We start from the raw sequence: 13,714 nt of genomic DNA on the forward strand, positions 1-13,714 counted from the left end.
GGGAGCCTTTCCCCTAAGATCAGGAACAAGACAGGGATGTCCACTCTCACCACTGCTATTCAACATAGTACTGGAAGTCCTAGCCTCAGCAATCAGACAACAAAAAGACATTAAAGGCATTCAAATTGGCAAAGAAGTCAAACTCTCCCTCTTTGCTGATGACATGATACTCTACATAGAAAACCCAAAAGCCTCCACCCCAAGATTGCTAGAACTCATACAGCAATTTGGTAGCGTGGCAGGATACAAAGTCAATGCCCAGAAGTGAGTGAGGCATTTCTATATACTACCAATGAGACTGAAGAAAGAGAAATTAAGGAGTCAATCCCATTTACAATTGCACCCAAAAGCATAAGATACCTAGGAATAAACCTAACCAAAGTGGTAAAGGATCTATACCCTAAAAACTATAGAACACTTCTGAAAGAAATTGGGGAAGACACAAAGAGATGGAAAAATATTCCATGCTCATGGATTGGCAGAATTAATACTGTGAAAATATCAATGTTACCCAGGGCAATTTACACGTTTAATGCAATCCCTATCAAAATACCATGGACTTTCTTCAGAGAGTTAGAACAAATTATTTTAAGATTTGTGTGGAATCAGAAAAGACCCGAAATAGCCAGGGGAATTTTAAAAAAGAAAACCATAGCTGGGGGCATCACAATGCCAGATTTCAGGTTGTACTACAAAGCTGTGGTCATCAAGACAGTGTGGTACTGGCACAAAAACAGACACATAGATCAATGGAACAGAATAGAGAACCCAGAAGTGGATCCTCAACTTTATGGTCAACTAATATTTGATAAAGGAGGAAAGACTATCCACTGGAAGAAAGACAGTCTCTTCAATAAATGGTGCTGGGAAAATTGGACATCCACATGCAGAAGAATGAAACTAGACCACTCTCTTGTACCATACACAAAGATAAACTCAAAATGGATGAAAGATCTAAATGTGAGACAAGATTCCATCAAAATCCTAGAGGAGAACACAGGCAACACCCTTTTTGAACTCAGCCACAGTAACTTCTTGCAAGATACATCCACGAAAGCAAAAGAAACAAAAGCAAAAATGAACTATTGGGACTTCATCAAGATAAGAAGCTTTTGCACAGCAAAGGATACAGTCAACAAAACTAAAGACAACCTACAGAATGGGAGTAGATATTTGCAAATGATGTATCAGATAAAGGGCTAGTTTCCAAGATCTATAAAGAACTTTATTAAACTCAACAGCAAAGAAACAAACAATTCAATCATGCAATGGGCAAAAGACATGAAGAGAAATCTCACAGAGGAAGACATAGACATGGTCAACATGCACATGAGAAAATGCTCTGCATCACTTGCCATCAGGGAAATACAAATCAAAACCACAATGAGATACCACCTCACACCAGTGAGAATGGGGAAAATTAACAAGGCAGGAAACCACAAATGTTGGAGAGGATGCGGAGAAAAGGGAACCCTCCTGGACTGTTGGTGGGAATGTGAACTGGTGCAGCTACTCTGGAAAACTGTGCGGAGGTTCCTCAAAGAGTTAAAAATAGACCTGCCCTATGACAGCAATTGCACTGTTGGGGATTTACTCCAAAGATTCCGATGCAATGAAACGCCGGGACACCTGCACCCCAATGTTTATAGCAGCAATGTCCTCAATATCCAAACTGTGGAAGCCTTGGTGTCCATCAAAAGATGAATGGACAAAGAAGATGTGGTTTATGTATACAATGGAATATTACTCAGCCATTAGAAACGACAAATACCCACCATTTGCTTCAACGTGGATGGAACTGGAGGGTATTATGCTTAGTGAAGTAAGTCAATCGGAGAAGGACAAACATTATATGTTCTCATTTATTTGGGGAATAAATAATAGTGAAAGGGAATATAAGGGAAGGGAGAAGAAATGTGTGGGAAATATCAGAAAGGGAGACAGAACATGGAAGACTCCTAACTCTGGGAAACGAACTAGGGGTGGTGGAAGGGGAGGAGGGCGGGGGGTGGGGGTGAATGGGTGACGGGCACTGAGAGGGGCACTTGATGGGATGAGCACTGGGTGTTATCCTGTATGTTGGTAAATTGAACACCAATAAAAAATAAATTTATTAAAAAAAATAAAATCTTTAAGAAAACAAAAGGATATGGGAACCAACACTGTTGAACTATGTCAGAGTCTGGTCTGGGCCTTCAAAATATGTTTTCTCTGAGTCTCCAAAGGGTATCCATACAGGGTTAACTCACTGGGTAAATGAGGGAACTAAGATTTGGAGAGAGCTAGTGGCTTGCCTAATCTTCCCCCGTAGGAAACCCTGGAGCCGAAATTTGCCTCAAGGCTTCTCAATCCACAGAACTGAGTGCATCTCCTGTCAGGCAGTTTGCTGCCCAGCCATCAGCTCTACGTGACAGGCTGGGTCCCTCTCCCAAGAGAAGGAAACTGCAGCCCACATCTCTTCTCCATCAGGCTAGTTATCTGGTTATTCACTTACCACATTCAGCAGCATGATGATGCAGAAGTTGATGCACACAGCAGTCCCAGTGGTTGCAACCTGAGAGTTGTTCCTGATTAACGCCCACTTAAAGGCAGCGAATGTGCTGACAGTCACTACCCGGTAGATGACGATCCCAAACACGGCAGCGATCACCACACAGATCTGGGAGGAAGATGGAGACGCAGTGAGCACCAGCAGGGTAACGTCCCAGGAGGAGGGTTCGCTCCCCTGCAAAATCCCACCATTGGAAAACAAGAAAAGGAAATAAGGCAATGGTGGTATGGACTCAAGAAATCGCAATAAAATGCTTACTCTTCTTTGTGGTTAATACTCTCCTGCCTGTATTTTCTTTGTTGTTCAAACAGAAAAACCATAGTCCTCGAAAGCTGATAAACGCTGTAAGCTGGGGGGTAACATCATATTGAGCAGGTATTAGATCGAGCATTTTTATTATAGAAATCTTATGATGTCGTTCTTCTTTTGGATTGTTTTAGGATAAAAGCAAAGGCTTATTGGTGACATGTAGGACTCTATCTTGTTGAACGCCACCTTCTCTTGTGTCTGGGGCCTCCAGAACCTTTTGTTGTTTCAGATGGGCACATCTTCAAGACCATTCCTTTGCCTAAAGTGCTGACCATCCCCTATGCCCATGCCAAATGCTCACATACATGTTTGTGCATGTGTGTACACACACACAGCTTGGTTAATACCTACTCCTTCATACCTCAGCTCAAGAATCCCTTCAGAACTAAAACTCTTCATGACCCTCAGACCTTCTAGTTGTTATATGGTACCTATACTCTTCTTTTAGCATCCAATTTATAATTTCTAACAATTTGTTAGTTTGATTATTGCCAGTTTCCCCCATCTAGAAAGTATAATAGTTCCTCACCCTGCTGCCCTTATTTATCTATGGGGGATATTTTTAAGGCACCCAGTGGAGGCCTGATACCTCAGATAGTGCCAAACCCTATATACACCATATTTTTTTCCTATAGATCCATACCTATGAGAAAGTTTATTCCACAAATTAGGCACAGTAAGGGATTAACAACAGCAACTGATGATAAAAGAGGAAAATGCACTGTAATAAAGGCCATGTGAATATGGTCTCTGTCCCTCTCAAAATATCTTATTGTACTGTACTCACTCTTCTTGTGATGGTGTAAGACAATAAAATGCTCACACTATGAGATGAAATGAATAGGTATTGTGATGTAGCATTAGGCTACTACTGATCTTCTAAAGCTACGTTAGAAGGATCACTCGCTTCTAGCCTGGGGTTGACTGCAGGCACTAAATCCCAGAAGCAAAGCTGCAAATAAAGGGGGTGGGGACTACTTTAAGTTCCATCAGGGCAGACATAACATCTGTTTTGCTTATCACAGAATTCTATAGTACCTTAGCATAATTACAGGTGCACAGTAAGCATCCAGCTATCGGTTGCTGAATAAGCCAACGGCGTGAGAGGTACGTAATTTCTTATTAATCAGCTATGAACTCCACATTGGGCAATACTTCTCTGAAGATTTCATGGTACGTGAAAAGAATACAACACATCTTCTATATACTGGGAATCTTAGACTCCAAAAAGTTTTGTGTCTTTCATTAGGTGACTCAGTGTATCAGAGTAAAGGCCTTCACCTACTTAGTTATCAAAAACTTTAAGCTGGGCCTCAGGATGGAATCTGCTGATTTAGACATTGCTTTTCTTTATAGAAGCATTTCTCTGTTTTACACCAACTGTTTTTGGCTTCCTAATGAGTGACATGTTCGCTTGAGTATAAACTCTAGCTGGAACTGGCCAAAAACAACTGACCACATCTTAATCCTTGAGTTACTGCTAGGAAGATAGGGGAAATGTATATGGAATTTCAGACAAGTGTGGCAATATGGCAGAATGGACAGCTCACTGGACTCAGTCAGAAGTTGGGTCTGGGTCATAGCTCAGCTTCCACCTAGCATTGTGACCGTGGGCATGGAGTTTGCCCTCTCTGTGGCTTTGGCTTCCTATGCTCCATGTCGCCCATATGAAGAGTAGAAAACACTTACTCTATGTCTACAGGTCTTGTAAGAAACAAAAAGCAAGACAATATCTATGAATGTCCTTAGGAAAGCCAAGGCTTGACACAATTGCTTACAGAGCAGTGTTGGTAGAAAGGTGTGGATTTGAATATTGGTCTGAGCCAAGGGACTGCTGGGCAGGCTGCCCACCCTTTTGTCTCCCTGAGTTTATTTGGCTAAAAGGGGTCAGAGTGTCTAGATTTGCTGTCATCTTGTCCTTCCTCATCTAATGGTCTACAATACCTATTTACACACTCACCATTTGGAAAGAGGAAAGGAGAATCCTAACCACCCCTTACTGTTCTAAAATGATGCTTCTGAAAAATCAGCAAAAGTTTTGTTTGGTGATTAACAGGGTCAAAGTTGATTGCCCAGTGACTTTAGGAAAAGCCAACAATCCAGGTTCAAGTTAGTGTTTTTCAAAGCTGACATGACCATTATTGAATCTGGAAATCAATTTTAGGGGGATAGATCTGGCATTAATAAAAGACTATACTAAAAATAATAATCAGAGTATTGTATATTGCAGAGGTGAACACTGTTTCAGTAACTCTGCTTAGTTTTGTGCATCTTCTGGCATAGCATATGCTGGGTCATGACAGAGAATGTGTTTCTTACACAGGGAGGCAAACAGAATGAATTGGCACTCTTGGCTATTTACTGGCTGAATAAGCCCCTTCACCTTCTGGGCTCTGAGTTGTTCCATCTGTAATATGGGGACACCAGTCCCACTTCTGACCACCTCATGGAGTCATCATGACGAATAAATAACAGAATATGCAAAAATGTTTCGTAGAATTATGCAAATGCCTGATGTGATTATTGTTGTTATCACACTACAGGTATGTACTTTATGAAACAAAGAGTTTTGTAGAAAAGTTTCAAACCATAAAAAATATCCCAGATGCAGAAACAATAAGTCGGCTGCATTTATCTGCAAATGCTTGGTATGGTTCTGGCTTTCCCGAGATGGGATTCATTCGCTCCTTCTTGGAGTACTTAGCTTCAAACTGGGGCCGTATTTCTTCCTAAAGAACAGAGACACATTTTTTAATGCAATGAAGAGATATATACACAAAATAAAAAAATATTAAGAAAACCCTTTTTTACTCTAATGTAACAAGCCAGAATCAACAGCTACCACTCTCATCAGTCAATCAGTGAGGTGGACTCAGAGACCTAGGTTTAAATGTTTGGAAATTGGCCATTTGAAAAAAATCTAAAGGGGTGATGATCTAGACTTCTTGTCACCAAGGCAATGCAAATTTAGACTAATAGTTAAGGGTCTCTGTTATCTTATTAAACTGTGAAGAAACAAATAGAATTAGCAAAGGGACCACCTCTGCTAGGAATAGACCTAGCAGTTTGAAATAACTCTTAACCTTTTACATTTATTACCAGGGAATGATACAGACACCAGGGCAGAGAAAGTTTCTGAACAGCAAAATGTCTAGAATCCACGTTGTGAGTTAGGACGGTGACATAAGCCATAGTTTTCTCCTACAATTAAAAAAAAAAACTTTTTTTTCAATTGAAGCAGCCAAAACCAAAGACTTCTATGTCTACAGGTCTCGTAGGAAACAAAAAGCAAGACAATAAATATGAATATACTTAGGAAAGCCAAGGCTTGACACAATTGTTTACAGAGCAGTGTCTGTAGAAAGGTATGGATTTGAATCTTGGTCTGAGCCAAGAGACCAAGGTAAAATCTACTTTTTAATAAATTCCTGTAGGAGTCATTCACCTTGAACCAGTAGATTTTCAATGTATTAATTGGTTTTTTGAAAACAAGGTAAACATCTTTCAAATCCAGTTAAAATCAAGGCAGCCCTAATTTTGAATCAAGTTGAAGTTTTGTTTCATTTAGTGGAGCCCCATCTATTGTGAAAAGCTTCTGACTAAAAAAGCAACTACGGGATTAGAAACAGGAAATCAGCAAGAGGGTATATACTAATGGGTTCTGGTTAGTTAAGTACCTCGTCTATATGAATGTCTTACAAGAGGAGGGGAAATGAGTGGAAAATCTGGTGAAACAGAGATTGACTCAATCTAGGCAGAAACGCTCAGGACTTAGATGCAAAGGCTGACAAAGAGGGAAGAAGGAGCTGCCACGAGAGAGGTTACAGATGACAGGCACAGTCTGGCCATAGCCCGTCTGTGTAGGAGGAAGGGCAGCCTCACTCCTGCTGCAGCATAAGCCCAGGGCTGGACTTCACCCAGTGACGGGCCATGGGCGAAGGGCAGGGGGAGATGCAGCCCTAAACAGGTTCTGCTATCTTTTACTTATTTTAGGAAGTTACAACTTGAGAATATAAACAGAAAAGACCTGGAATCTTCTGGTTCTTTGGGGAACTCTGAATTGACTCATCTAAGTTACTGAGTTCATTACCCAGGGACTTGAGGCCAATCCTGGAGCCAGACCTACAAGTCTGGATGTTATGGGGATAAATTGCGTCTCCCCTTGCCTCCCCCTGCAAATTCATTTGTCAAAGCCCTAATGGTCAATAAGTAACTCAGCATGTGACTGTCCTGGGACAGAGCCTTTCCAGAGGTAATTAAGGTCAAGTGATGTCATTAGAGTGGCCCCCTAATCCAACATGACTGGCTCTTTATACAAAATCTAGGCACGGACATGCACAGAGAAATGATGATGTGAACACACAGGAGGGAGGTGGCTGTCTATCAGCCATGGAGAGGAGCCTGCAACAGATCCTGCCCTCGGGAGGCACCAACTGCGCTAAGGCCTCGATCTCAGGCTTCTGGCTTCCAGAAATCTGAGCAACTAATTTCTTTCTGTTGCTTAAGCCACCCAGTCTGTGATCCTCTGTTAGGGCAGCCCCAGGCAACTAATACCCTGGGTTATCCATGAAGAAGGCATACAGCAAGTCGGGGCTTTTCTGCCCAGCAATCTGAGTGCCACAGGCTTGTATACAAGGCATTTAGCCCCTTCCACCAAGGAGGCCTCTTGGGGAGTGATTTCTCCTGAGCATTTACCTACTTCCAATACTTCTAAGGCTTCACGGCTCTGTGCTCTGTCCAGGGTTCTGGAACGTTCACAGAAACCTGTCCTTGGAATTCTCTTACGAACTTTGCTTTCCTTGTCCCCAGAGCCTTAAAACTAGTATCTCCTGCTAAAGTAAAGTAAAGTAAAGTAAAGTAAAGTAAAGTAAAGTAAAGTAAAGTAAAGTAAAGTAAAAAGAAAAATTGCTACTAATTCTTCTGATGTGTCTATTGACAAGTGAAATGCTTCACTTAGCCATGGAGTCTTAATCTACTAAGCAATCACAATGTTGTCTCCTTTTAAATTCTGCTCATTTTTATACTACCCAAAGGTATTTTTTCTTCCTTCCTTCCTTCCTTCCTTCCTTCCTTCCTTCCTTCCTTCCTTCCTTCCTTTTTTCTTTTTCTTTCTTTCTTCCTTTCTTTTTCTTTCTTTCTTTCTCTTTCTCTCTTTTCTTCTTCTTCTTCTTCTTCTTCTTCTTCTTCTTCTTCTTTCTTCTTCTTCTTCTTCTTCTTCTTCTTCTTCTTCTTCTTCTTCTTCTTCTTCTTCTTCTTTTCTCCTTCTCCTCCTCCTCCTCCTCCTTCTTCTTCTTGTTTGTTTGTTTGTTTGTTTGCCAAGACAGGTATAAAAATGCTTTAGGGGTAACCTGACTTCTCGCCCAGAGCTGAGAGTAATGACTTGGGAGGACAGTGTATTTGTCGATTTGCTTTTTGAAACAATCCGAGATTAATAAAACAAACCTCCTCTTCTTCCCAGTCAATCAGATCCCAGTCATAAGCAATCACGGCTCGCCGTCTTTTCCAGAACTCTAGGAAAACTGTGGCTGGAACAAGCAGAGAAATACGAAGACGTGGTTAAATGAAACAAAGCTGTTAACTGTCACTGAATAATGAAGTCGTTGCAGAGAACGACAGTTGTTTGTGCAAGCATCCATGAATATCAGGATTTCTAGCTAAGCTTCATTTAACAAGGACCTTTTCTGAGAATTACTGAGCTGGTGTCAAACATAATGAAAAATTAAAGATTTCATTTAGAATTAAATTAAGCTGATTTGCAAGTCAAGGCAGGACAGACTTAGAATAACAAAGCTCCTGGGACATAAACATACAGAAAACCAAGTTACCAACATCTTTCTTATGGATAGAATATTTATTTTTAAAAGCAACGGGCAGGTAGGGGCATAAAAGCCAAAATAAAAACTGAGCAGTTTACATGCACTTGACTGGCAGTGATTTCTTGTCTCCCAAAGCCTCTGCACAACAGGATCTATGTAAAATGTATTTTACTATTTAATTGAAAGAAGCAATTTCACTCTACTCTTTTTCTCCAAACCATTCCTTTGTTGTCACATAAAAGTTTCCCTTGCATGCAAATTCTGTTAAGAACCTTTTTCATTGAGGTATATGGGTACCTGGCCTTCCCACCCAGAGACATCTGGAGGTTTCTCCTCATTCAGCTAATGCTACTCAGTTCAATTATACAACAAGAGAGGGGAAAAATCATCAAGACTTGACCTCGCTGCCTTGGAAGTCACAAGCCAAATGCCAGGACACACGATACATGCACATACACACACCGTCACACTTTGAGGATGGCTGCAACTAAAGGTGAACATGGAACGGGTGGGTCCGTCACTCTTCAGCCTTTTGCTATAGTACTTAGACTAGCAGAGGCAAGGGTCAGGGCCAGCCCGGCAAGCAGGATTTTCTAATGTAGGCCTGTGTATTAACCCAAAAGGGTTAAGAAGGCTGTACACTTGCTCTCTGCCCCACCAATTATCTTGTCTTTGCATGTCCCCCTCACCCCGGGACAATTCTTTTAGTAAGTTCTCCGGTCACTCAAGCAAATGGACTTTCTAAAGATTTTTCTTTTTTTTCTTTTCTTTTTTTTTTTTTTGTCTCCAGGGTCTCCCCTGTCCTTGAAGGGACAATTCTTCACTAAGAGTCAGGACTGTCCCCTGTGGCCTCAAAGAGGCCCAACGGGGGACCATTCTGGGACAGCCTAAGGCCACAGGATACCCTGTGCATCCAGGCTGTCTTACTGACTGCTGCTGCTGCTCCACCCAAGCCCTATCAACTCATCCGTGCATCTCATCTGAAGGAGCTGACGTCTAAGACAAATCAGGGGCTATCAGAAACAGTCCATCACCTTTCTTCTCCCTAGCACATGCTACATCCTGCTTGGAGGAGAGAGAAACTCTAACCAATAATTCCCTTTCCTCTCTTCCATTCAAGAACTTGAGAGTATGAGAAGAAGAAACTAATTGCTTGTATAATTGCCATTCTCTTGTGTTTTTGTGTGAAAGTTCATTCTAAGAAGATCTGCTGCTACCTCTAACCATGAACTAGGATCTCACCAAATATAGGTGGTCTCCTTTCAAGGCAAATCTTCAATCCCACACTCTTTATTATTCCACCTGTGATTTAAATCCCCTTGCCCCCCCCGGGAGCCCCCTGCACTTTGAGTGTGCCTAGTTATGTGTGGCCTTATGTAGTGAATTCACATTTTCCTCTTTGTCTCATTTGAAGCTGGTTTTATGTTAGCATATATAATTTGTCTTCTACTGCTAGATCACTCAGTACAATAAGTGTGATTAAAAAGTATTATTTCTTTGATGGGTTGATTCTTACAAGACTTAAAAATTCCTAAGTGGTTTGTCACGGTTTTCTACTTTACAGAATTCTTCCTGCAAAAAATTTTGATCCAAAATACTTTTTTCGAAGTATCAGAAGGTTTAATCTCACTGCTCGTATTCCGAGCTCCTTAGATTCCAATCTATCTTTCTATACAGATAATGCTTTTTTGAAAATGAGGTCTAGGCCTCGTCTGAGTGTCAGGGAGGCACACCAACTATAGAACAAGCCCCCATTTACCAGCACAGGATACAAGGCTCCTAATGACCCTGCTTGTGCCTACCTCTTTGCCCTAACTCATACTCTAGGCTCCAGGCTCCCTTACTAGCAGTCTTCACACCTGAGCTCTTACATCATTTTCTCAGCTTTGTCCATGCTATTTCTTCAGCTTATAATGTTCCATTTGGCCAAGTCGTACTCCTGCTTCCAGGTTTGGCCCTATGAGTTCTACAACCACTCCCTTTGAACCTTCTCTATACCCATGCTGAGCTATGTAGGTAACTCTGGGTCAGTGCTGAGCATAGCACTCAGCATTTCAAAACAAGAGAAAAACTTTATCATTCCTATCACTAGTCATGGGCTTCTTGAGAATAAGGGCTATGTATTAGCTGCCCCTATATAATTGGGACCAAGCACAGTGACTGGCATCCACAGAGGCACAGTAAATGGACAAATGACATGCTGTCATGAAAATGAATGCAATATGGCAAATTATTCTTTTCTTATTTATCTAGGCCCTATACAAAATTAGGGTAATTAGGGTATAAGTCTGAAAAACATGCAATTATATCTTGTGAATGCTTTATGCATCAGTGATGGTTAAATAATAAGTTACTAACATGAAAACTTAGTATCCTTCTCTTTTGCCTTGCAATAAAGTATCATTCTTTTTTCTTTTTTTTTCTTTTTTTCTTTTTTTAGTGAGTGAGAGAGCAAGAGAGAGCACAGGAGCAGGGCAGGGGAAGGGGCAGAGAGAGAGAGAGAAAATGAACCTCAAGTAGGCTCCACACCTAGCACAGAAGCACAGAGCCGGACACTGGGCTCCATCTCATGACCCTGAGATCATGACCTAAGTCAAAATTAAGAGCTGGATGCTTAACTAACTGAACACCCAGGTGTGACAACAACATTCTATTCTAATTATTACTCTTATGACCTTGTTGCATGGACCCTGAGGCAAGGACTTCTTTCCTTTGAGATGCATTATTGCCTTGTTCCACATAAAAGGACTATTGCCGGTGTTGCAGCCATCCACCTATGCTGTAGCTCTCAGATCTCCTTACTGTTAGATGTGGGCCAAAGAACAGTTCTCATCAGTGGAATGTGAACAGAAGTAATGTGATGCATGCCACTACTTGCCTGTTGATATCTTAAGACACTGAGGGTGTCTTTTCCACATTCTCTTTACCCTTTTGGATAGGTGGAACCCAAATGACTCAGGTGATATTATGCCAATGATGCCAAGGCCTGGGAGGATGGCCAATAACTTGTTTGTAGGAATAGGAGTCCCCAAATGACCATGTGATGGAGAGCTATCTGCCAGCCAGGAATGCTTACCCCATCTAATTACTGAGACACTGCACGAGGCATGAAGATGAAAAAAACTTACAAGTTACTTCTCTTACAGATTTTAGGGTGACATTGAGCCACAATATCTAAAACAGCAATAGTCTTAGTGATAAGATAGAGCTTTGTATGCTCTCATCTCTCTACACTCTCTTTTCTACTTTATACTACCTGTGGTACCGGTTAACCTACCCAAGAAGTTCATCTGAGGTGTTAACATTGGTGCCAAATAACAATCCCTTCACAACATTAGAAAAATCTGAGACTTCTGAATTTAAGTCTAGGTAGAATCATACACAGTTGAGAAGGTTGTCACATGTAGCCCATGAAGGATACAAATAGGACATAACAGTGTTCTGTAAGCCATGCTCCATTGCCATTTTCTTAAATTGAACAATTACTGTCAATTTCAAATGAATTTGTGGCAGACTTCTATGCATTTACCAAAACCATTTCTTGTCTTTCTAGGCATAGTTAGATTACATTTTCCAGTCTTTATGACAGTTAGATGTGGCCACATTTTGGCATATGGAAAGTAAGCAGAAGTGATGATGTATGTCAGCTTTGGACTAAAAAAATTAGGAAGTGATTATGTCATCTCTATGCTTCTTTTCTCCTTTTGAAGGGTGAGTGGAGAGGACTCTAAGGATCCAGAAGAGTATAGAGCCATAAAATAAAAGGAACCTGGGTACTTAAATGACTGCATAGAAGGCTGACAACCAGAAACATGTGGTTGGGTTTCATGTGCATGTTTTTCTTTTTTTTAATGATTTATTTCATTATTTGAGAGAGTGTGAGAGAGCAAGTATGGGGGTGGGGGTTGGGAAGGGGGGTGAATGCAGGGCTTGATTCCACAACCCTGAGATCATGACCTCAGTCAAAACCAAGAGTCAGACGCTTAACCTACTATGCCACCCAGGCGCCCCTCATGTGCATGGGTTCTGTTAAACATCTAGGTTTTGCTTTTTGTGTATTACAGCAGTTAACTGTAGTTATTCTAATGGATACACGTTTTTTTGGAAAGTACAACTATGGTTAACATTTTGCAAACAGGACGAAAAAAACCCACCGCGTTATTATTTTTGATGCCTTTTCTAAGGCATTTAGAGAGTTATGCAGGGAAATATCCCCTTTCAGCTGCATACCTTGGGTTCCATGGCAGGGCTGAGATACTGCACTGTTCAGTCATTTTAGGTCCTATGTTTTATTTTCTCAAAAGTCTGTCAAGGTGGGTATTATTTTCATCATCCTATGAATGAAGAATCTGAGATCCAAAGAAGTCACATGGCTAGTATATTACAGAACTGGGATTTGAGCCAAATGTGGCTTTTTTTATTTTTTGGTTGGGGAACTTAAAACAGCACATTTATTCTCTTATAGTTTTAGAGGTTAGAATTTCAAAATCAAGGTGCTGGCAGGGTTAGTATCTATTGGAGGCTCTGAGGGAGAATATCTTCTATGCCTCTCTCCTAGCTCCTGGTAGTTGGTGGCAATTTTTGGCATCCCCTGGTTGCAGAAGTGTTATTCCGATTTCTTGTCTGTCTTCACATGGCATCCTAGCCTATGAGTGTCTGTCTCTCCATTTCCTATTCTTGTAAGGACACCAGCCATCCTGGGAATACAGTATGGCCTTGTCCTAAGTTGATTACATCTTCAAAGACCTTATTTCTAAATAAAATCACTTGCATAGGCACCAGGAGCTAAGACTTATACTGTTTTGGAGGACACAATTCAAATCATAACAGAGTTATTTGGGCTATCAAAATGACCAGGGGAAACTAGCAATTAGGGTAAGAGCCAGGGATGCTACCTGTCTTGTAGCTAGAAGGTCACAGTCTAATCTGGGGCCTCTAATTTCTATTGAACCAAGAAGAGCCAAAAAGAAAAATAAAGCCTACTCTTTGAACCATAGGAGCACTTTGTTGTAACTAGTTATAAAAACCAAAGTACCAT

The 13,714-nt window shown here is 41.1% G+C and overlaps 1 protein-coding gene across 1 annotated transcript in view; it reads right to left on the bottom strand.

The window, feature by feature from the left end:
• ANO4 (anoctamin 4) overlaps positions 1 to 13,714 on the bottom strand; it is a 327,266-nt gene that overhangs the window by 53,450 nt on the left and 260,102 nt on the right. Inside the window, exons 15-17 of the mRNA XM_055336489.1 lie at positions 8,303 to 8,385; positions 5,449 to 5,589; positions 2,495 to 2,659 (exon numbers count right to left, since the gene is read on the bottom strand). Of these exons, the coding sequence (XP_055192464.1) occupies positions 2,495 to 2,659; positions 5,449 to 5,589; positions 8,303 to 8,385 (389 nt within the window). The remainder of the gene's footprint in view (positions 1 to 2,494; positions 2,660 to 5,448; positions 5,590 to 8,302; positions 8,386 to 13,714) is intronic.

Source organism: Nyctereutes procyonoides, unplaced genomic scaffold (assembly GCF_905146905.1).
Source record: "Nyctereutes procyonoides isolate TBG_1078 unplaced genomic scaffold, NYPRO_anot_genome, whole genome shotgun sequence".
NCBI classification, from domain to species: domain Eukaryota; kingdom Metazoa; phylum Chordata; class Mammalia; order Carnivora; family Canidae; genus Nyctereutes; species Nyctereutes procyonoides.